General features: G+C 43.9%; 1 protein-coding gene across 3 annotated transcripts in view; it reads left to right on the top strand.

The window, feature by feature from the left end:
- The window catches only part of LOC135548580 (autism susceptibility gene 2 protein-like), a 517,275-nt gene that overhangs the window by 155,206 nt on the left and 336,392 nt on the right, over window positions 1-25,677 (top strand). For 2 of the 3 annotated variants that reach the window (XM_064978332.1, XM_064978331.1), the window contains exon 1: window positions 6,313-6,538. The exons of the other annotated variant lie outside the window; for it this stretch is intronic. In XM_064978332.1, coding sequence (XP_064834404.1) covers window positions 6,491-6,538 — 48 coding nt within the window. In that variant the 5' untranslated portion in view covers window positions 6,313-6,490. Of the gene's footprint in view, window positions 1-6,312; window positions 6,539-25,677 lie in introns of those variants that run through there. 3 annotated transcript variants of the gene reach the window in all.

Genomic DNA, 25,677 nt, shown 5'->3' with positions numbered 1-25,677 from the left:
CTCTCTGTTTACCTTATATGCTTAGTCACTTTAACTATACATTCATGTACATACTACCTAAATTGGCCCGACCAACCAGTGCTCCCGCACATTGGCTAACCGGGCTATCTGCATTGTGTCCCACCACCCGCCAACCCCTCTTTTTAAACTTCTGCTATTCTCTGTTCATCATATATGCACACTGCTGCCTGATGGGGTATCACTTTAACGATACCTACATGTACATACTACCTCAATAAGCCTGACTAACAGATGTCTGTATATAGCCTTGCTACTCTTTTTTCAAATGCCTTTTTACTGTTGTTTTATTTCTGTACTTTTTGTTTTATTTCTGTACTTTATTCTGTACTTTATTTATTTCTGTACCCACACACACACACACACACACACACACACACACATACCTTTTTTTTGCACCATTGGTTAGAGCCTGTAAGTAAGCAATTCACTGAAAGGTTGTATTTGGGGCACTTGACAAATACACCTTGATTTGATTTGATTTGAATACAGGGTGGGTGTCATGCTGATAAATATACTAAAATAATAGTGGGAATATAATGTACATTTGAACTTTCAAACAAGAAATGATACAATATTTTGACAACCCTGTTTGTGAGCTTTTAAATGATATCAAACTTATCCATGTCCTCATCACTGGACAATATAAATGGTTATCTCATGTTATGGTGGGGTATGCAAAATGGGTCAACTTTGAGCACCTTTATCTCCTGAATGTTTCAATGTAATGGTGTTATGACGCGATTAATAATCATCATTATGATATGCTAATGAGGTAGGCCTGATTTAAGTGAATGTAGATCTCAGAGCTCTAGGGGCTGTTCCTTAGCAGTGGTTGGTTGTGTGAGAACTGAGAAGGGGAGCAGAGCGTGACATTTTCACAGCTCCAGAGGGCCAAGAGTGTCTTGCCCACTCAACTAAACATTAATAGGATACATTTTCCCAGAGACTGAGCCAAGCTCACATCACTTACAGTCTATTTGCCCTCCGCTCCCACCTTAGCACACTGAAATGTGTACTCTATCTGCTCGAACACACACACACACACACACACACACACACACACACACACACACACACACACACACACACACACACACACACACACACACGCACACACACACACCCTGGCATTGTTAGAGCAGTTACAGAGATTGACGATTGTGTAACACTTTCTTTCAGTCACGACATCCGCTCGCTCTCTCAGTCAAATGTGAGACTGGGAGGCAGGGGAAGCAGTGCCATTACCAGAGCTGGTACTAACTGCTCTCTGGGAGGTAGGCATGAGGGCAGACAACCTCACGCCATGGCTCACTGCACTGCTGCCTCTCTGACAGGAGTCAGGACAGGTCACTATCATCATGCAAGCCAGGGTGGCACAGCAGGACATGACAAAGAACAGCATGGACTGGAGCACAGGGCCAAGCACTCAGGTTGAAGCAGATGGGGACATCATGGCAGACAGGGGTGCGCTTATTCTATGGTGATGATGCACAACCACTATGGATACTGCAGATTCTTTCTGCTGATCTAGTCAGAGCCAGTCTGCTAGTGATTTGTGTTTTGTTGTCCTTTCCTGTTTAGGGATAGTCCACCACCATGTTAGTAAAGCTCTCTCTCTACAGCCTCAGTGGGCTTTACCCAGAAGAGGAAACCTCAAGAAGCTTAATGCCAGTGCTTACATCAAGTCGTCTTTGCCAGGGCAGACTCATGCCCTAATCCTGTACGTTAGAAGAGAGGACAGGGGTATAACTAGATTTTCCGAGTGGGCCCTGTCTCTGACTCAGTCCCCTGTCTCTCCCTGTTATCTAGCCATCAGAGAGGGGCTGCAGTACGCTAATATCAGTAGTAGCAGGAAGAGCCCTTTGTGCAGAGCCTGGGGAGGGGAAGGAAAGAACTGGAAGAGAGGAAACAACATAACCCCATCCTGTGCCCTGCCGTGCCATAGCAGGCCACTTCCTCCCGGTGCGTGCAGCTACATTAAATAGCTCAGTCGGAGAGAGTTGGGTCTGGACCTGCTTAACATGCACGCTCAAGTCTCATTAAGCTCTGCACTCACACAATGATTCTTAATGAATATCTCTCTGTATCACCCTAACCATCGACGAGCCAGGTAACAGCCCTGGGCGGCCGGAGAGGAAGGAATCGGAAATGTAGCAAATGGGTGTTGTAGTGTTGTGCGTTTGAAGAAATCCCTTCTTTCTATTCCCCCCTCTGTCTTTTTCTCTCTCCCCTTCTCTTTTTCCCCCGGCTTGATTATGTAAGAGGATATGTTACTTTCGATAGAGTACCGCTACATTAGCCCCCAGAGAGCTTAAAAGATTAAAGGAACCACTAAAAGCATTTAGGGAAGTGAAGGGGAAGTTTGCGCATGAGGAGCTTTGGGATGGAGGAAGAGGCTTTTTTCTTCTTCGTCGTCTTCCACGGCAGGCAGCAGGTTTAGCGGAAAATTGTAGCCGGGGCTCAGGCTTTGTAGTGGAGGACTCTGGAACATCTGGGCTGATGTAGCTGAGAAAGGAGAGGAGAGCGACGCTCACCCCCCCCCCGTGTAATCCTGTTAGCGCGCCCTAGGCGCTGGCTGAGTGTGTGGGGACTGGGGAGGCACGCACACACGCACGCACACACACACACGCACACGCACACACACTCTCTCTCTCCAGGAGATTGTGCTCTCTCTTTCTCTCTCTCCAGGAGATTGTGCTCTCTCTTTCTCTCTCTTCAGGAGATTGTGCTCTCTCTTTCTCTCTCTTCAGGAGATTGTGCTCTCTCTTTCTCTCTCTCCAGGAGATTGTGCTCTCTCTTTCTCTTTCTCCAGGAGATTGTGCTCTCTCTTTCTCTCTCTCCCACTGCAGGAGATTGTGTGCCTCCAGCTGGGAGGCATCTGTATAGTTAGGCAGACAGCTTGGGGCCTCCTCTCTCAGCCTTCTAAGCAGCTCCTCTCCTTGGTTCCTCTGTTGGGCCCCTGGGATGAAGGCATTTTTCAGGGAACAGATGAGAAAGAAAACATACTTCTCATAGCACAGAATGGCATGATTTTACCAGGTTTAGATTGTCCTCATCTCATACCCCATCAGGCAGCAGTGTACTGTAGTGCTCGGTGTACTGAGCCATGCATTAAACAATGTTCTGTTCTTTCTCACATGATTCTACTCTACTAAATTCAATTTTAATGATCTTATTTCATGATGTGTTTAATTGTTAAAATCCCAAAAGCGGCTGTAGATAACCTTTTGATATCTACAGCAAATGCTCATTACACTCACACGCACTAACAGAGTAAAACTATTCTACAGACTAACAGCATGGTCCATGCTCTGTGTTTTCTCTCTCTCTCCGTCTGTTGTTGTTGTTGTGCATCATGCTCTACTCTCTTGCTAATGCACACCAGGCTGTGGATGGAATGGGGTGCTGTGGGTTTTGTTGTTCTCTGGTGATTCAGACACAGTGCTGGCCGTGGGGCATACAGCCAAGCGTGTGCATGTGTATGTGGGAAGGGAGCGGGCAGGGAGGCAGGCAGACTGTCACTAAGCATTACAGGCACCGTGGACTCCCTGTGCATGACACGAGGTCTGGATGAGGAGCCAACACAGCACAGCCTGAGGGGGTCCTGGGGTTATACTCACACCCCTCCCCCTGTATAAATGTGCAGATTGTGTTTTACTGTGTTTATAACATCCCCAGTGATGACATAAGCCCACCTGACAAGAATTCGCTGCGTAGGCCTTGAAATGGAACCCAAACACTTAACATGTGTTTACGCTTCATTTGTTTGTTTCTGCAGTCTGGAGAGAAAATTAGTCCCTTGAAGATGAATTTGTCTTTAAACGTTGGAGCCTGGTGAGGGTATTGCCCCAAGTGAACCCACATTTTGTGTCTGAGTGTGCTTATTGCTGTAACATATAACACATTGTTAGCCTTTTCTTTACAACATTGCAATTTATATTTGGCTTTTATACCTGGGAACTTGAAACTGCTTTAAAATAATATACTATGTACTGTCTTTCACTGCAATGCATCTTATCTTGTCCCCAATAATGCCTCTCTGGTTCTCCGTGGATAATAACTCATTTTGGTTATGATTCATTCATCATGTTTGTAGCAACATAAGCTATTTCTGTGTAGCGATGGATGGATTGCTTTTCAATAGACGTGTTGCTGTTACTTGTTGGGTTGCAAAATGTGGATAATGGGATAACCCTATTATAGCTCTGGCAGATATTTCACACCACTGTCCCAGATGACATAATTCTATACACATTGCAGCAGTGTGTGTGTGATCCTGACCTGATGTGCTACTAAGGAGATTGACAGAATGTAAACACAACCAGGGTGGCCCGCTGGCCCCATCTGAGCTATGTGTATGTGGCCCTTTTTAGACCTCTTGTTCTCTTCCTCCTACAATATAGAGAAGACTAGTGGGGCTGGCTCGTCATAACCCATTCCCTCAATGCTTGTATGGTGTTTGAAGATGGCATAGTGGACAGTAGAGCAATAATGACTTTTCCTTTTGACTTTTTTGAAAGTTTAAATTATAAGAACGGGTCTGGAGGATCAAAGTTTAGCTGATATGTCCATGACAGCCTTTGACTGAATATGTACTGCTGGACTATTGTTCAATAGTCTGAATTAGGGCTGTCCCCGACAAAAGCAAATCTTGGTCGACAGAGAGCCGTCCTGTTCTTTCGACCAATCGATGTATACTGTAGACAGACACACCCTAAGTATTTGAATAAAATCAACTACATACAGTACATTCAGAAAGTATTTAGACCCCTTGACTTTTTCCACATTTTGATACCCCATAATGGCAAAGCAAAAACAGGATTTTAGAAATTTTATCAGATGTATTAAACATAAAAAACATAAATACCATATTTACATAAGTATTCAGACCCTTTGCTATGAGACAAAAATTGAACTCAGGTGCATCCTGTTTACATTGATCATCCTTTACCTGTGGTAAATTCAATTGATTGAACATGATTTGGAAAGGCACACACCTGTCTATATAAACTCCCACAGTTGACAATGCATGTCAGGTCAAAAACCAAGCCATGAGGTCAAAATAATTGTCTGTAGAGCTCCGAGACAGGATTTTGTTGAGGCACAGATCTGGGGAAGGGTACCAAAACATTTCTGCAGCATTGACGGTCCCCAAGAACACAGTGGCCTTCATCATTCTTAAATTGAAGAAGTTTGGAACCACCAAATCTCTTCCTAGAGCTGCCGACCGGCCAATCCGAGCAATTGGTGGAGAAGGATCTTGGTCAGGGAGGTGACCAAGAATCCGATGGTCACTCTGACAGAGCTCCAGAGGTCCTCTGTGGAGATGGGAGAACCTTTCAGAAGGACAACCATCTCTGCAGCACCCCACCAATCAGGCCTTATTGGTAGAGTGGCCAGACAGAAGCCACTCCTCAGTAAAAGGCACATGTCAGCCCACTTGGAGTACTCAGGCCATAAGGAACAAGATTTTCTGGGCTGATGAAACCAAGTTTGAACTCCTTGACCTGAATAACAAGCGTCACGTCTCGAGAAATCTTGCACCATCACTACGGTGAAGCATGGTGGTGGCACCATCATGCTGTTTTCAGTAGCAGGGACTGGGAGACTAGTCAGGATCGAGGGACAGATGAACAGTGCAAGTACAGAGAGATCCTTGGTAATGGATTAGTCCACTCAGACAGGCGCAAATCAGACACGTGTCTTGTGCACCATGAAAAGTAAATAAATAATTGCGTCTGCTCGACTAAAGAAATCTTGGTTGACCAACAGCCTATCGACCAAACAATCGACCAGTCGACCAAACGGGGTCAGCTTCTTTTTTTTCTTTTTTTTTAAACAAATGTAAAATGCCTTGCTAGAGATCTATGGAGAAATCACAAAGATACTATACTTTATTCATATGAGGAGTGCAGCAACTACAGGGAAAGATCAAGAAAGGGCTTTAATGAGGTTAGAAAGAAAGAGCTCTGTTACATAGGGCATAAAACAGAGAGCCAAGGAGAGAGAAAAAAAATATGTTGAATGAAGAGGGAAGATTAAGAGGTTGAGGGGAGGGAGAGAGAGGGGGGAGAGGGGGGGAAGAGGGGGGTCGGTACATTAATGTGTGTAGTCAGTCGAGGACAGGAATAGGACAGAACGCCCTTCTTACTGCCATCTGCTACTAGTGATGTACACAGCTGAAGTCCATCTGAGAGGTCCTGTCAGCCTGCCAAGCCTGCTGCACCACACACACTCACTGCATACCGTGCACACCACACCAGAGAGAGAGAAAGGGAGTGAGAGAGACGGGGGAAGCATAGAGGATAAAGAACAGAAGCAGGAGAAAGAAGCTGGTGCTTTGGCTGTTTTCTAGCTGTGTGACTTATTGTGTCACTGTTGCTGTGTGATTCCTTTTGGAAAATACTTATTGACTTGTTCCCTTCCTGTCGGCACACTGAATCATCCAGGGACAGCAGACGGAGGCAGGATGATCAAGTCCAGTTGGTTCTATGTCAAGTTCAAATACAATGAAAAGGTAAGTTGATGAGCTGTTGGATTTTGGTTTTCTTCTTATTGGTTTCTGGCCAAATGTAGTGCACTATATAGGGGAAAGGGTACCATTTGGGACATAGCCTTAGCTTTTGATGTTTAGCATATAGCCATAACTTTTATGTCCCTAGTGGGATGTTTGGCACACTTTGTTGTTGCTGACAATCCTGCTTTGACAACACAGGGGAGAGGTATGTCTTTATTATTTAAGTTGCTCATACTTTATTCAACATAATGTCTTACCAGCATTTTGAGACCATGAATATTCTATGCTTTTTTAATGTCTCTCGCAAGGCTGTGTTTTAAATTCAGATTTTAACATGTTAGGAAATGTGAAAAGTGGGGCTAAATAGGGATATGGATTATGTAATTTTGCCCACGGGAATTTTGGCTTGAGATATGTGTCCATAGCTTGAATTGTATTTATTTATTTATATTGATCCCACTTTCATCCAATTTCAATCTCTCACATCTACAGCTAGGGCATGAACCTCTCCTGTGTGGTGGCAAGGTGTTGAAGATTTAATGCTGAACATAAACCCACTTATTTTTCAGTGGGCATTGCATATACTCACTTCTTAATCCCCACTGATACGTATCAAAGTAGTGTAGTGGAGGTATACGCCATATCAATTAATATATATACTTTTTATGTATTTAACCTTTATTTAACTAGGCAAGTCAGTTAAGAACAATGGATATTGCAGAAAATACCACTCTCCATGCAAGTGGTTTCATGGACAGAGATGGAAATATCCATAAGAAATGTAGAAAGAGGTGCCTCCAGAGTGGCACTACATTGCAGTGCTAGAGGCGTCACTACAGATCTGGGTTCGATCCCGGGCGGTATCACAACCGGCTGTGATCGGGAGTCCCATAGGGCGCCGCACAATTGGCCCAGCGTCATCTGGGTTAGGGGACGGTTTGGCCGGGGGGGCTTTACTTGGCTCATTGCGCTTTACTGACTCCATGTGGCAGGCCTGGTGCCGACAGGCTGACAGGCCTCCCGGCGAAGATCAAGGCGGGAGTTGCAGCAATTAGACAAGATCGAATTTGGGCAGAGATGATTTGGGATGATTTGGACCGCAGAGTGAAGAAAAAGCAGCCAACGAGTGCTCAGCATACGGTTGAAGTCAGAAGTTTACATACACCTTAGCCAAATACATTTAAACTCCGTTTTTCACAATTCCTGAAAAATGCCCTGTCTTGGGTCAGTTAGGATCACCACTTTATTTTAAGAATGTGAAATGTCAGAATAATAGTATAGAGAATGATTTATTTCAGCTTGTATTTCTTTCATCACATTCCCAGTGAGTCAGAAGTTTACATACACTCTATTAGTATTTCATCAATGATGTTGCTCTTGCTGCAGGCGATTCCCTGATCCGAAAATCAAATCCAGAGTCGGCTTTCTATTCCGCAACAAAGCCTCCTTCACTCACTCCGCCAAACTTACCCTAGTAAAACTGACTATCCTACCGATCCTCGACTTCGGCGACGTCATCTACAAAATAGCTTCCAACACTCTACTCAGCAAACTGGATGCAGTTTATCACAGTGCCATCCGTTTTGCCACTAAAGCACCTTATACCACCCACCACTGCGACTTGTATGCTCTAGTCGGCTGGCCCTCGCTACATATTCAGACCCACTGGTTCCAGGTCATCTACAAGTCCATGCTAGGTAAAGCTCCACCTTATCTCAGTTCACTGGTCACGATGGCAACACCCACCCGTAGCACGCGCTCCAGCAGGTGTATCTCACTGATCATCCCTAAAGCCAACACCTCATTTGGCCGCCTTTCGTTCCAGTTCTCTGCTGCCTGTGACTGGAACGAATTGCAAAAATCGCTGAAGTTGGTGACTTTTATCTCCCTCACCAACTTCAAACATCTGCTATCTGAGCAGCTAACCGATCGCTGCAGCTGTACATAGTCTTGTCGGTAAATAGCCCACCCAATTTTACCTACCTCATCCCCATACTGTTTTTATTTATTTACTTTTCTGCTCTTTTGCACACCAATATCTCTACCTGTACATGACCATCTGATCATTTATCACTCCAGTGTTAATCTGCAAAATTGTAATTATTTGCCTACCTCCTCATGCCTTTTGCACACAAGGTATATAGACTCTTTTTTTCTACTGTGTTATTGACTTGTTTATTGTTTACTCCATGTGTAACTCTGTGTTGTCTGTTCACACTGCCATGCTTTATCTTGGCCAGGTCGCAGTTGCAAATGAGAACTTGTTCTCAACTAGCCTACCTGGTTAAATAAAGGTTAAATAAAAAAATAAAACAATTTGATAGCATTGCCTTTAAATTGTTTAACTTGGGTCAAACATTTTGGGTAGCCTTCCACAAGCTTCCCACAATAAGTTGGGTGAATGTTGGCCCATTCCTCCTGGCATAACTGGTGTAACCAAGTCAGGTTTGTAGGCCTCCTTGCTCACACACGATTTTTCAGTTCTGCCTACAACTTTCTATAGGATTGAGGTCAGGGCTTTGTGATGGCCACTCCAATACCTTGACTTTGTTGTCCTTAAGCCATTTTGCCACAACTTTGGTCATTGTCCATTTGGAAGACCCATTTGCGACCAAGCTTTAACCATCTGACTGATGTCATGAAATGTTGCTTCAATATATCCACATAATTTTCCAGCCTCATGATGCCATCTATTTTGTGCACCCCCACAACATGATGCTGCCACCCCCGTGCCTTACGGTTGGGATGGTGTTCTACGACTTGCAAGCCTCCCCCTTTTTGCTCCAAACATAACGATGGTCATTATGGCTAAACAATTCTATTTTTGTTTTATCAGACCAGAGGACATTTCCCCAAAATGTACGATCTTTGTCCCCTTATGCAGTTGCAAACCGTAGTCTGACTTTTTTGGAGCAGTGGCTTCTTCCTTGCTAAGCGGCCTTTCAGGTCGATATAGGACTCGTTTTACTGTGGATATAGATAATTTTGTACCTGTTTCCTCCAGCATCTTCACAATGTCCTTTGCTGCTGTTCTGGGATTGTTTTGCACTTTTCACACCAAAGTACGTTCATCTCTAGGAGACAGAACGCGTCTCCTTCCTGAGCGGTATGATGGCTGCGTGGTCCCATGGTGTTTATACTTTGCTTACTATTGTTTGTACAGAAGAACGTGGTACCTTCAGGCGTTTGGAAATTTCTCCCAAGGATGAACCAGACTTCTGAGGTCTTGGCTGATTTCTTTTGATTTTCCCATGATGTCAAGAAAAGAGGCACTGAGTTTGAAGGTGGGCCTTGAAATACATCCACAGGTACACCTCCAATTGACTCAAATGATGTCATTCAGTCGATCAGAAGCTTATAAAGCCATGACATAATTTTCTGGTATTTTCCAACCTGTTTAAAGGCACAGTCAACTTAATGTATGTAAAACTTCTGACCCACTGGAATTGTGATACAGTGAATTATAAGTGAAATAATCTGTATGTAAACAATTGTTGGAAAAATTACTTGTCATGCACAAAGTAGATGTCCTAACCAAAACTATAGTTTGTTTAACAAGAAATGTGTGGAATGGTTGAATAATGAGTTTTAATGACTCCAACAGAAGTGAATGTAAACTTCTGACTTCAACTGTATGTGGGAACTCCTTCAAGACTGTTGGAAAAGCATTCCAGTTGAACCTGGTTGAGAGAATTTCAAGAATCTGCAAAGCTGTCATCAAGGCAAAGGGTGGCTACTTTGAAGAACCTTTTTTGGTCACTACATGATTCCATATGTTTTATTTCATAGTTTTGATATCTTCACTATTATTCAACAATGTAGAAAATAGAATGAGTAGGTGTCCAAACTTTTGACTGGTACTGTATATATACATTAGCATTCAAAGGTTTGGGGTCACTTAGAAATGTCCTTGTTTTTGAAAGAAAAGCTTCTCTTTTGTCCTTTAAAATAACATCAAATTGATCAGAAATACAGTGTAGACATCGTTGATGTTGTAAATGACTATTGTAGCTGGAAATGGCAGATTTGTAATGGAATATCTGCAAAGGCGTACAGATGCCCATTATCAGCAGCCATCACTCCTGTTTTCCAATGCCACGTTGTGATAGCTAATCCAAGTTTATAATTTTAAAAGGCTAATTGATCATTAGAAAACCCTTTTGTAATTATGTTAGCACAGCTGAAAACAAGTTCATCAGACAAATACATTAGTGTCTAGTTTGAGACAGACGCCTCACAAGTCCTCAACTGGCAGCTTCATTAAATAGTACCCGCAAAACACCCGTCTCAATGTCAACAGTGAAGAGGAGAGTCCGGGATGCTGGCCTTCTAGGCAGAGTTGCAAAGAAAAAGCCATATCTCAGACTGGCCAACAAAAATAAAAGATTAAGATGGGCAAAAGAACACAGACACTGGACAGAGGAATCAGGCAGAACTGCCACCCTCACCTCCACCATGGTCATCTCCTCTGCCCACGACCCTTAACGTTACGCTGCACAGCCTCTGCTTGCGCCATGCTGGAGACTAGTTAAGGGAACCATCATAACCGGTTGACTGCATCGAGCCGCCCAGCCGGGTTTAAATTCATTTCCACTTTACCAGCCCTCCTTCCATTAGTCAGACAAAATGAAGTGTGAACATTTTAACTTCACATTTGATTAAGGAAAGAGGTAAAAATGGCAGGATGCGAGACGGAAAGAGACTAGACGAGATGCTCAGACTTCTGTACTGATATACAGAGCCTTCAGGAAGGATTCGTACCACTGGACTTATTCCACATTCTGTGTTACAGCCTGAATTCAGAATGGGTTACATATATTTTTGATTCTCACCCATCTACACACAATACCACATAATGACAACATGTTTTTAGAAATCTTTGCATGTTTATTGAAAAGTAAATACAGAAATATCGAAATCATATAAGTATTCACACCCCTTTGCTATAACACTCCAAAGGGAGCTCAGGTGCATCCAATATCCTTTGATCATCCATGTCACTACAACTTGATTGGTGTCCACCTGTAGCCTATTTAATTGGTTGGACATGATTTAGAAATGAACACACCTGTCTATTTAAGGTCCCAGAGTTGACAGTGCATATCAGACAGAAACTATACCATGAAGTCCAAGGAACTGTCTGTAGCTCTCAGAGAGAATTGTGATGAGGCATATCTGGGAAAGGGTATAAAAAACGTTCTAGAGTGTCAAAAAAGACCACTGTGGTCTCAATCATTAGGGAATTGAAAAAATATGGAACTACCCAGACCAAACTGAGCAACTGGGCAAGAAGGACCTTGGTCAGGGAGGTGACCAAGAACCCCAAAGACCACTCTGACGGAACTACAGAGTTCCTTGGCTGAGATTGGTTTAAGTGCTGTACTTCTCCCATCTGGGCTTCATGGGAGTGGCCAGGCAGAACAGAACTCCTGCAGTTTGCAAAAAAGAATGTGAAAGACTGAGATCATGAGGCAAAATATTCTGTTGTCTGATGAGGCTCTTTGGCCTGAATGCAAAGTGCTATGTCTGGAGACAAGCAGGCACAGCTCATCACCTGTCTAACAGCACCCCTACCGTGAAGCATGGTGGTGGCAGCATCATACTATGGGTATGCTACTCAGGGACTGGGAGACTGGTAAGAATAGAGGGAACAATGAATGGAGCTAAATACAGGCAAATCCTTGATGAGAATCTGCTACAGAGTGCAAATGACCTTAGACTGGGGTGAAGATTTACATTCCCACCGGACAATGACCCCAAGCATACAGCCAGAGCAACGTTGGAATGGCATCAGAACAATAATGTTAAAGTCCTTGTGTGGCCCAGCCAAAGCCCAGGCTTGAATCCCATTGAAAATATGTGGAAAGATTGAAGATTGCTTTTCTCCGCCGCTCCCCATCTAACATAACAGAGTTTGAGAAAATCTGCAAGGAAGAATGGGAGAAAATCCGCAAATCCCAGATATAAGAAGCTGATACAGACATACCCAAGACGACTCAAAGCGGTAATCGCCGCCAAAGGTGCTTCGAAGTATTGACTCGGGTGTAAATAATTATGTAAATTAGATATTTCTCTATTTCTTTTTCAATTCATTTTCACTTTGTCATTATGGGGTGTTGTGTGTAGATGGGTGGGGCAAAAATCTGTATTACATTTTTAATTCAGGCTGTAACACAACACAACGTGGAATTAATCAAGAATATGAATACTTTCTGAAGGCACTGTATGTGTCAGATATTTCATGAGTAGGATTAAAGATATCATAGTTTGACAGATTGCTGGACTCGTTCAATTGTGGAGATCTCTAATTTAGCCTACTCTCGTATTGAGTTTTAGTATATAAATATTCAACAATTTAAAAAGAAATCCTATTGCTCTGTGTTTTTGCTTTCTGTATACTATACTATACTGTGTATGTGTGGTGTGCATGAGCATGAGAGTTTGTGGGTGTGGGCATGTGCACATGCATCGACTGTTGAAGAAAATCCTTAGCCGCCACTGCCTCTCCTGCTCCTGGCTGACCTGTCTGTCCTGCAGAAACCTCTGTTTGATTGACAGCTGGCCTCAGCGGTGTTTATAGGAATTGACCTTAAACAAGCAGGTTCAGCAGCAGCACTGTAGTTTGACTAACTGTCTGTTTTCCTTTCCCCCGGACTCTGACGTGAGTGAGACGGGGACGGAGTGATGGGAGGTGGGCTAGCTGGTGGATGCAGAGCTTAGGGGGTCGAGTGGGTGAGTCGACCACAAGGGGTGGTGGTGGAAGGAAGGAGAGTACTGTAGCTCTATTCTCTGTGTGGGCTCTTTGTTCTCTCTTTCTCTTTGTTTCTTTGAGCTACTGTGGAGGCCTGGCTCTGCTTCCAGCCAGGGCCCACAGAAGGTGAGCAGTGAGCACCAGCGCCCTGTACTAACTACACTGGGCTAATTCATTGTTACACACCCACGGCCATATGTAACTATAGTAAGAGCTCTCTCTCTCTCGGGCAGTTATTATACCTGCCCTTGGTTGGATGATGTTCCCTGCTTGGTGCTTGTTGTATTTGAGCTTATTCAATCTTTATTACACCTCTATTATCCCTCCCTCTCTAGGTTTAATCACATCCCTGAGCTGTTTCACAGATGAGGAAAATTATTTTACTTACCTGGAAAAACCCAGCAATATGATGGTTCCAGCTCTAATGTGGATAATTACAGAGAATGTGTCTCGTTTATCCTCCTCTATATTTACTGCCAGTGTGCCAGGCCGAGTTGGATGGTTGGAGAATACAGGGAGGTAGAGCATCATAACTATAATGACAATACCAACCGCTAAGTGGGGTGTGGGCTGGAACTATAGTTGGACAGTCCTCCATTATGGAGAGACTGGCTCTCTCCCTCAGGGTCTACTGACCATGGAAGTATAAGCAGTGAAAGACAAGATCTTGGATTACCTTAAATCTCTGAGCAAGAGGACAAGTACATTAGATTGTCTAGTTTGAGAACAGATGCCTCACAAGTCGTCAACTGGCAGCTTCATTAAATAGTACCCACAAAACACTAGTCTCAACGTCAATAGTGAAGATGTGACTCCGGGATGCTGGCCTTCTAGGCAGAGTTGCAAAGAAAAAGACATATCATAGACTGGCCAATAAAGAGAAAAGATTAAGATGGGCAAAAGAACACAGACACTGAACAAAGGAACTCTGCCTAGAAGGCCAGCATCCCGGAGTCACCTGTTCACTGTTGACGTTGAGACTGGTGTTTTGTGGGTACTATTTAATGAAGCTGCCAGTTGAGGACTTGTGAGGGATCTGTTTCTCAAACTAGACACTCTAATGTACTTGTCCTCTTGTTCAGTTATGCACCGGGGCCTCCCACTCCTCTTTCTATTCTGGTTAGAGACAGTTTGCGCTGTTCTGTGAAGGGAGAAGTTCACAGCATTGTACGAGATCTTCTGTTTCTTGGCAATTTCTCACATGGAATAGCCTTCATTTCTCAGAGCAAGAATAGAATGATGAGTTTCAGAAGAAAAGCTTTCTTTCTGTAATCTTTGAGCCTGTAATCGAACCCACAAATGCTGATGCTCCAGATACTCAACTAGTCGAAAGAAGGCCAGTTTTATTGTTTTTTTAATTGGTACAACAGTTTTCAGCTGTGCTAATTACAAAATGGTTTTCTAATTGCAAAAGGGTTTTCCAATGATCAATTAACCTTTTAAAATGATTAGCTAATACAACGTTTGCTGATAATGGGCCTCTGTATGTCTATGTAGATATTCCATTAAAAAAATCTGCCGTTTCCAGCGACAATAGTCATTTACAACATTAACAATGTCTACAATGTATTTCTGATCCATTTGATGTGATTTTAATGGACAAAAAAAAAAGCTTTTCATTCAAAAACAAGCACATTTCTAAGTGACCCCAAACCTTTGAATGCTAGTAATTATTTGTCTTGTGTAAGTTTAAGAAACATTGGCCTGTGCCTTGAAATTCCGTCACCAAAAACTGACTTCTCTCCCTCATGAGGGAGGTTTATGAAAGCTCACAGAAGTAACAAGGTAACAGATTGTTCTATAAGCAGCACAACTGGGGCCTCTCGGTTCCATCAGCCAATGACCCAATGAGGCACTGTAACGTAATCAAGCAATCCCAGCCAATTAGTTGTAGTGTTTTTACTGATATCTATTTGGTTCATGAATTATTAAGTGGTTAAAACTCGAAAGTATATTACCAAATTTGTAACAGAATTTCTGAAAAAATCTGTAACGGAAATACTGAAATGTAATTGTCTGTAACGGATTTACTGCAATTGAGTCACAAACCACGGTTGGGTCACCTGCTTCAGTCTTCCCTTCCACTGGCATCTTCCACTGGCATTCTGTTACTTTCAACTCAACTGTTTTCTTTCTCTTTCTGTCATCTGGTGGTCAAAGCAAGTGTGAACTGTACTTTTTCACTGCTTTTGTTGATAACCAAATCTGAAAATACACTACTGGTGTCTCCAAGTGGCCACACACCTCTGCAAAGTGTACACAGTTCCTAAATCATTTCAATGCACTTTTATGACTCAAAGAAGAGTCTTCAGCTATAAGGTGCTTTTTTGAGCTCTCCTAGCTGTGCCGTTGAGGAGCTAAAGGAAGCACACTTGTAGTTCTTTTGTTTGGAACACAACCCTGCATCACCACCATCACACAATTACTGTTGTTGTTTAAGCAATCCAAAAATGGACCTTTTATAAATCACGATCTGGATCAGGTGGCCGTCATTTGAAAGCTTGTTCTATTGCCAACATGATTAGTTAAGTTCTAAAATACAATCTTACAGTGTTAGGGTTTCACAAGCAATTCAGATAAAAATATTGTAATTTTGGTGAGCATAGAAAGGAGTCATGAGTGCATTCAGGTGCTTGTTGTGTGGCAAATGTTCTTCGTAATAGACCAACATTGGTTCCTTCTGTTCAGAACTGTACATCAAACATAGTGATCATAAACGTCGACACTGTATATTTTTTTTATTTTTTTTATTTCACCTTTATTTAACCAGGTAGGCAAGTTGAGAAAAAGTTCTCATTTACAATTGCAACCTGGCCAAGATAAAGCAAAGCAGTTCGACACATACAATGACATGAGACATGACATATGACATGAGTGTTATTATATGGAGCTGTGAAGTGCACATTTGGACTCACAGGTGTCTGGCTTGCTTGTATGACATCAAAGAGGTATTTATTATAATCCTCAACGTCACATTTTTACAAAATACATCGATCCCTTTTAATTAACAGCATTTCCCTCATTTGGTGATCAACAAATTTGCAAAAATTCCACAATTAACAAGAGGGATGGGGGAAATGTCTTGTCATATGCGGTGCTCGAGTTCAGAACGGCTGTCAGTCAAAACCTGTAAAGAGCTGTGAAGCACAGACCCTGGGCTCTGACGTCATTCATAGCGTGTTACTGTACAGCCACTGTGTTCCAATTTAGGGGCTTATCAGTGTCCAAATCTGCCATTTTCAACCTGTATCTATACAGGTTCGACTGTGCAGGGTTACAAGAATAATACCCAGACATGCAAAGGAGGATATTACATATTTCTAGCTTTTGTGAACCTATTTAGCATATATCAACATGAAGAGAATGACATTCATATCCATAATTATGCATTTCTGTGTAGTACAGATCAGGGACCGATGATGAAATTCTGTTACCGCAATTCTGTTCACAGGTGTTATTCCACTTCAAATACTGTAGTTCAAATACCAACATATATTTTTCCAAAGTCAAGGTGTCATGTCATAGCTGACACCACATTCTTTCTGCATATGTATTTAAATCTTAATTCGGAGCAGATATTTTTTTAAATATTTTTGGGGAAAACGTGGTCAGGGATATTTGACCAAAATTCTGTTACCAAATCGCCACAGTTCTTGCAGTAAATGTATTTTTGTAAAATGTTCAGTGTAAAAGTAGTCCTTGTGCTTAGAGTTGTATGGTTTGTTTAAACTTTTAAATCAATGTTTGTTGTTTGGCATACGTCTTTAAGTGAAAAGTCTAAGCATGGAATTGCCCATATACTCTTCAAGAATGCAAGTCCTCCACTACAACTGGTACTAATGACTGACCATTCTCTGCTTTATAACTTGCCTCGCTTAGAGCATCTAAAATGCACCCCCCCACCCCACCCCCTAAAAACACAAAGTTGACTTGTCAAATAATGAAAGAGTTTATCTGTATGAAACTTTATCCCAGCCAATCCAGGCTCGACAGAATTTAATGAGAGTTTATTGGAGCGGTTTAGCCAAGCCAGTTTAATTTATTTCTGCTTAAAAGCTGAAGAATTGGTAAGAGGCTTACAGAACGTCTCACCCTATCCTCCGTGGTAAAGCACACAGCATTTCAGAAAAGCAGCACACTTATTTTAGACTATTGGAGTTCTAGGACCGTGTTTCTGACTGTAGCTAGCCAAGGAGATTACTGTTAAGTCCCAGAGTGTTCCAGATGTTTCAAAGGCAGTACTGTGTAGTAGACAGTGAGGAAGCATCGCACATCGCCTGTCAAACAAAAGGCCTTTACCACAGGACAGACAACATAAGCTCAGGGATGAAACAGTGTTTTCTAGAAACTACGCAGATTTTTGACAGTTGAGCTGTCTGGATTTCAGGATTTAGTTGTTGTTTTCTAGTGAAGTGATGCAAATAAGTTCATTTACAGTAGAACCCTTCAATAATCTGTCATGTTCACACAAGCTCCTTCGTCAGAGCATTGTTGTTTTACGTTATTCACAATTGTGAAGGTTAGCAGTGATTGGCTGATTAGCATTGCCAGTATTTGACTATATGTACCCATCAGATTCATACTCTAGATTAGATCGCTTACTCACAGCAGCCTCTTCCAGACCACCAAGGAATTTAGAGCTGATCTTACACAATGTCATTGGTTTACAATGATGTTTCATAATATGACAAAGTTGTCTGAACTTGAAGTTCATAGCTACAGTAGTAGCAGCAGCCTTCATTGCAGATGACAAATGACTGTTTCCCTAAGTGAGTACTGAACTACACTAGGAGGTTAGGTTACACCATTCTCACTGGTATCTGTGTGTGACTGAGAGCCATGTTTGGTAATGCTGGTGTCTTCTCTTCTCTCTGCTGTACTTTTGGACCTGTCTTTCTGTGAGATGGAGAGGGCTGCAGGCCTCCTCAGCCCCAGGGTGGGAGGGGTCTGGCCTGGGCTCAGAGCGGGATCACATGTCACTCTGCCATTTTTGTGTTAATTTGCTGGATGTAAACACAACAGCTCTGCTGTAACACTTTCCCTCTCGCTCTCTCTCTCTCTCTCTCTCTCTCTGGAGGAGAGTGGATGGGCTGAGTGTGGATCACTGAGCAATGACAGAGGCGAGATTGGCTGGGCCCTCAGTGCAGCCACCAGGGACATGGGCTAAGAGAGTATGACAGGGTGATTGACAGCATGCCCAGACAACCGGGAATTGCCAGTCCCTCTAACACTGCCTGCTACATCTCACCTTTATTGACCACCAATGTGCACATTTGTAGTCCATATCTATATAATGTGTGCATGCCTTTTTGTCTGTCTCAAATCACAGAACCCATAAACCATTTTAAGAACTTTTGTGCCCGCTGCAGTGAAGGTGCCAGGTAGAGAGGGAGCACTCACTTCAGTCTTTTCAAACGGAACCAGTCTCGGGGCTCATTACAGTGATATTCCCATTGGAATGCCTGCTCCGTCGGCTGTCTGTTGCTGGGTCCTGGGCTGAGCTCAGCTCCGGTTTCTCCCTGCCGGATGACTGGACACTGTGATGGTTCCCATAGTTTAGCTGCCTTCTGACCTTGCATGGGCATACCCTTGTACCCGGGCTCAATGAGCCCTCTGTAGTCTCAGACAACACACGCAGGCAGGCAAGCACACACACACAGGATCACCTCACCCTGGCAGGCAGTCAGAGTGTTGGGAATGCTGCAGACCAGTGTGAGGATAGATGCTCACAGACTGCGAGGGTAGGGAAACCAAACAATCACTTTTTGTCTGAATGAAAACTTGTGTAACTGTTTGGCAAAAGCAGGTTATGCTGGCATTATCCGGAGAACAATCCTATGCTTTTCCCTGTCGCCCTCTGAGCTAAGCTTGGCTGGATATCCGTCTGACTTGGCAGGATGGCTGGAACAGTTCTGGACACACACTGAATCAGTCACACACACACTGAATCAGTCACACACACACTGAATCAGTCACACACACACTGAATCAGTCACACACACACTGAATCAGTCACACACACACTGAATCAGTCACACACACACTGAATCAGTCACACACACACTGAATCAGTCACACACACACTGAATCAGTCACACACACACTGAATCAGTCACACACACACTGAATCAGTCACACACACACTGAATCAGTCACACACACTGAATCAGTCACACACACTGAATCAGTCACACACACAAATACAGTATTTGCATACATAACTGTTTCCTTTCACGAGGGTCCTGAGAAGAACGATATTCCAAGTTGCTTTTCATGTGTCATGCCAGCTTAATCACGTCCATAAACTGCAAAAGGGTCAGACATAGGCCAAAAACTTTTCAGAGAGAGAGAGAGAGAGAGAGAAATAACTATTTCAAAGCGAGGGAGCCATCTGTCAGCCTGGCCAGTAAACAGCTGGTGGGGAAGATGCAAGATGTCTGAACAGAGACTGACAAGATGGGAGATGACAGGAAACAGATTTCCCTTCTGTTTTTTTCCTTCCCTCTCTCTCTGTGGAACGGCGGAGGAAACAGACCGTCCGTCTGGGTGCTGTGAAGGCTCCCTCCAGATTCTGCTACCTCTCCTCTCCCTGTCAGCCTGAGAGAGAAGCAGTCTGCTGTAGGATTCATTAGTTTTAGTTAGTTATTTTGGGGAGGATTTGTTTGTAGTCGTCAAAGTGTGCCGTCACTGGGAACCTTTAATTGTACAGATGTTCTGGTGTCTTCTGAGTCGTTTCTTTGATTCTGAGTCAGTGTTCTGTTTTTTTCCTTCTCATTCCTTTGCCAGGATGAAAGCAGAACATGGTCTTTGAAAGTGTAGGATCCACTATTATCTGTTGACAGAGAGATGTAATTTTCACGGGATTGTTTTGCAGATCACAATTCATATGGCTTGAATTATTTAGCCGGGCGAATGGACCCACCGCAGATAATAATGTGGATACAAATCTCTCTGCCTGCTGTTTGTTTCATTCAAATGAATGCAAATAAGGAGTCTGAGTCAGAGTGTAGTTAGTTTTAAAAACGAGTAGGCCTACTTGGGCTTGTGTTGATTACTGTTGTATCATTTGTTAAACCAACTCGGCTCTCTTTAGCTATTCCCCCATAACCCTTTGTGTTTTTTATTCACACAGCTCGTTAATTGGCTGACATCATTAACCTCATTTTCTGCTGGCTTAATGTTGGTGAAATGCCGATGGTGGAGTTTCTTCTTCTCCATTCCCTCTCTCTCTCCCGCCCCCTCACTCCCTCCACAGCACAGTGTAATTTGTGATCTTCTTGACAATAGGCAGTGTAATACCATAATGGTTTTAATTGTCTTATCACGTTAATATGTGGCTGTGGCCCCTTCCACATGACAGGGCCAGGCCACCCTAATAAACAGTGATTGCACTGTTTTACACACATTGTTTTCTTTCTTTCTCTCCTTTTTATTTGATTTTTCTCATTCTCTTTCTCTCTCACTCCTAAGTTTTTGATGATCAGCGTAGGAAAGGTGGCAGCTGCTGAGGCTGCAGAAGTCACATTGTGGTTGGCGGCATGTGTGAGCGAGGGAAATAGCGAGAGAGAGGGGAGCGAGAGAGTGGAAAGGGAGGGGGGAGAATGAGAGAGAGAGATGGGGAGAGTGAGTGGAGCGGACGGGATGAGCTGTCATCTCCAGAACTTCTCTCTCAGCTGTCAGATTGACAGGCAGCCTGGACACCTCACACTCAGTTGAACAAACAAGAGCTGTCACTTCTAAACCTTCTCTCTCTCTCTCTCTCTCTCTCTCTCTCTCTCTCTCCTCTCCTCTCCTCTCGTGTCTGGATGAGGGGACTGTGGGGGTAGCGGGAGGAGAAGGTGAATAGGAGACTCATGTTGTATGTGTTTTTTTGGTGTGTTTGTAGTTTCATGTTTTATGCACCATCTTATTAGAATGTATCGGGTTAAACCCCTTTATATCCTCCCCAGAGAGACGGGTTAAACCCCTTTATATCCTCCCAGAGAGACGGGTTAAACCCCTTTATATCCTCCCCAGAGAGACGGGTTAAACCCCTTTATATCCTCCCCAGAGAGACGGGTTAAACCCCTTTATATCCTCCCCAGAGAGACGGGTTAAACCCCTTTATATCCTCCCCAGAGAGACGGGTTAAACCCCTTTATATCCTCCCCAGAGAGACGGGTTAAACCCCTTTATATCCTCCCAGAGAGACGGGTTAAACCCCTTTATATCCTCCCCAGAGAGACGGGTTAAACCCCTTTATATCCTCCCCAGAGAGACGGGTTAAACCCCTTTATATCCTCCCCAGAGAGACGGGTTAAACCCCTTTATATCTTCCCCAGAGAGACGGGTTAAACCCCTTTATATCCTCCCCAGAGAGACGGGTTAAACCCCTTTATATCCTCCCCAGAGAGACGGGTTAAACCCCTTTATATCTTCCCCAGAGAGACGGGTTAAACCCCTTTATATCCTCCCAGAGAGACAGGTAAACCCCTTTATATCCTCCCCAGAGAGACGGGTTAAACCCCTTTATATCCTCCCAGAGAGACGGGTTAAACCCCTTTATATCCTCCCCAGAGAGACGGGTTAAACCCCTTTATATCCTCCCAGAGAGACGGGTTAAACTCCTTTATATCCTCCCCAGAGAGACGGGTTAAACCCCTTTATATCCTCCCCAGAGAGACGGGTTAAACCCCTTTATATCCTCCCCAGAGAGACGGGTTAAACCCCTTTATATCCTCCCCAGAGAGACGGGTTAAACCCCTTTATATCTTCCCCAGAGAGACGGGTTAAACCCCTTTATATCCTCCCAGAGAGACGGGTTAAACCCCTTTATATCCTCCCCAGAGAGACGGGTTAAACCCCTTTATATCCTCCCAGAGAGACGGGTTAAACCCCTTTATATCTTCCCTAGAGAGACGGGTTAAACTCCTTTATATCCTCCCCAGAGAGACGGGTTAAACCCCTTTATATCCTCCCAGAGAGACGGGTTAAACCCCTTTATATCCTCCACAGAGAGACGGGTTAAACCCCTTTATATCCTCCCAGAGAGACGGGTTAAACCCCTTTATATCCTCCCAGAGAGACGGGTTAAACCCCTTTATATCCTCCCTAGAGAGACGGGTTAAACCCCTTTATATCCTCCCCAGAGAGACTAGTTTGTATCGGGTTAAACCCCTTTATATCCTCCCCAGAGAGACTAGTTCGTATCGGGTTAAACCCCTTTATATCCTCCCCAGAGAGACTAGTTTGTATCGGGTTAAACCCCTTTATATCCTCCCCAGAGAGACTAGTTTGTATCGGGTTAAACCCCTGATTTCACAGCTTCCCAGTCACAAGTTAACCCTTTATATCCTCCCCAGAGAGACTAGTTTGAATGTGTTTGTGGTGGGCGAGGGTGGAATAGCCCCATGTGCTGCCTATATCAGCTGAGAAAGAGGCCTGCTCTCCTCTGCTCTTCTCTGATAGCATACCCTCCTTTCATTATTCAATCCCCCCCCCACTCTCTCCCCACAAGCGGCAGAAATAAACCAGGTTAAGAATTGGTCTAAAACGCATCTCGGCAGATCAAAAGGGGGAGAGGCGGTGTGTCGGCCTTTCTCCGTGTTTTATCTTTTATTAATTGCCGCAGTGCAGAGAGTGCTAGCGAGTCTCCCCGTGATCATTACTGCAACGCGGAATAACATATTAACATGTTTCCATGCATTATGCATGGCCAGGGAGGGGGCCGCCATGTTGTGTAGAGGACCCTCTGTGTGTGTGTCAGTCTAACTCCACCACCTGCAAGGCCTCTCCTTTCCTCTACGTGAGAGTGAGGAGGAAGTGGCGAGCAACAAATGAGTTTCTCTAGGTTTAGAGATGCAGTCGGGACCGTAAGCACTTAGAAATTCGTAACATACTGTACAAATTTGAATTTGTATCATATCATGCGAATAGCAAAAAATAAAAATACATGTTTTTTTGCAATTCATCAACTATCATATGAAATTGATGAGATAGCACATTATTGTACAACATTTCAGAGACCTGTTTTGGCTCATTAGCACTACTTTCAAAACTACTAGCTGCAATTGCACAAAACCTGTATTAACTTAGTACAGGGGCACTTAGGATTCTCCTCTCAATACACTTGGTGAGATTGGTTTCTCCCCCCTCCACAGGGCTGTTCTGTATCTGTATGTCTGCATCCCAAGTCCCTATTCACTATGGTCCTGGTCAAAATGAGTGCACTAAATATGGAACAGGATGCCATTTTGGAGATATTCTATGTGTTTGTTACAGAACATGTCCTGTAAGCACAATTAACCCTTTATAGAAATGTTATATCCTGTAACAAATAATGTGTTTCTCTCTGCTGATAACATATTCATGTTGTTCCCGATGCACTGAGTGACACATTGTGAAAATACAAAATTCGATACGACTGAGGGAAAACATTACCATCCGACAGAGATCGGTAACTAGAAGAAACACACTGACAGACTCTAGATGAGAGGATAAGTTGTTTTTTCACAGTGCAGTTGATTGATCAGGCTAATGTATAGCTCCCTATCGGCCAATTCCACCTACAAGATCAATCGTTGACTCAATCATGCCTGTAGTGCTAGTGTGTATTTCCACATACTCAGTATTCACAGAGTGCAGTTCACATACCAGAACCTTTTTTTTAACCAAACTTCTCTCTGGTCCTGACTCATGATTCACTTTTTCTTTCTCTTTCTTCCTATTTTTCTTCTCTTCTTACTCTCTGTTTCTCCCTCTCTGTTCCCCCTTTTTTCACTCTCTCTCTCTCTCTCTCTCTCTCCTTCTTACTCTCTGTTTCATTCTCTCTCTCTCTCTGTTTCTCCCTCTCTGTTCCCCCCTTTTTCTCTCTCTCTCTCTCTCTCTCTCTCCTTCTTACTCTTTGTTTCTCTCTCTCTCTGTTTCTCCCTCTCTCTCAGAGTTTCTCCCTCTCTCTCTGTTTTTTCTTTCTGTTTTCCCCTTTTCTCTCTCTCTCTGTTTCTCCCTCTCTCTCTCTCTGTTTCTCCCTCTCTCTCTGTTTCTCCCTCTCTCTCTCTGTTTCTCTCTCTCTCTGTTTCCCCCTCTCTCTCTCTCTCTGTTTCTCCCTCTTTCTCTCTCTGTTTCTCCCTCCCTCTCGCTCTGTAACTCCCGCTCTCTCGCTCTGTAACTCCATCTCTCTCTCTGTAACTCCCTCTGTTTCTCCCTCTCTCTCTCTGTTTCTCTCTCTCTGTTTCCCCCTCTCTCTCTCTCTGTTTCTCCCTCTCTCTCTCTCTGTTTCTCCCTCTCTCTCTGTGTTTCTTCCTCTTTCTCTCTCTGTTTCCCCCTCTCTCTCTCTCTGTTTCTCCCACCCTCTCGCTCTGTAACTCCCTCTCTCTCGCTCTGTAACTCCATCTCTCTCTCTGTAACTCCCTCTCTCTCTGTTTCTCCCTCTCTCTGTTTCCCCCTCTCTCTCTGTTTCTCTCTCTCTCTGTTTCCCCCTCTCTCTCTCTCTGTTTCCCCCTCTCTCTCTCTCTGTTTCTCCCTCTCTCTCTCTCTGTTTCTCCCTCTCTCTCTGTGTTTCTCCCTCTTTCTCTCTCTGTTTCCCCCTCTCTCTCTCTCTGTTTCCCCCTCTCTCTCTCTCTCTGTTTCTCCCTCTTTCTCTCTCTGTTTCTCCCACCCTCTCGCTCTGTAACTCCCTCTCTCTCGCTCTGTAACTCCATCTCTCTCTCTGTAACTCCCTCTCTCTCTCTGTTTCTCCCTCTCTCTGTTTCCCCCCTCTCTCTTTGTTTCTCCCTCTTTCTCTCTTTGTTTCTCCCTCTCTCTCTGTTTCTCCCTCCCTCTCTCTCTCTCTCTCTCTCTCTCTCTGTTTCTTCCTCTTTCTCTCTCTGTTCCCCCCCCCTCTCTCTCTCTCTCTTTCTCCCTCTCTCTCTGTGTTTCTTCCTCTTTCTCTCTCTGTTTCTCCCTCTTTCTCTCTCTCTGTTTCTCCCTCTCTCTCTCTTTGTTTCTCCCTCTCTCTCTCTTTGTTTCTCCCTCTCTCTCTTTGTTTCTCCCTCTCTCTCTGTTTCTCCCTCCCTCTCTCTCTCTCTCTCTCTCTCTCTGTTTCTCCCTCTCTCGCTCTCTGTTTCCCCCTCTCTCTCTCTCTGTTTCCCCCTCTCTCTCACTGTTTCTCCCTCTCTCTCTCTGTAACTCCCTCTCTCTCTCTGTAACCCCTCTCTCTCTCTGTTTCTCCCTCTCTCCCTCTCTGTAACTCCCTCTCTCTCTGTAACTCCCTCTCTCTTTCTGTTTCTCCCCTCTCTCTCTGTTTCTCCCTCTTTCTCTCTCTGTTTCTCCCTCTCTCTCCTTTTCTCCCTCTCTCTGTTTGTTTCTCCCTCTTTCTCTCTCTGTTTCTCCCTCTCTCTCTCTGTTTCTCCCTCTCTCTCTCTCTGTTCTC

Source organism: Oncorhynchus masou, chromosome 11 (genome assembly GCF_036934945.1).
Source record: "Oncorhynchus masou masou isolate Uvic2021 chromosome 11, UVic_Omas_1.1, whole genome shotgun sequence".
In the NCBI taxonomy this organism is placed as follows: domain Eukaryota; kingdom Metazoa; phylum Chordata; class Actinopteri; order Salmoniformes; family Salmonidae; genus Oncorhynchus; species Oncorhynchus masou.
This window is presented reverse-complemented; position numbering and strand designations above follow the sequence as displayed.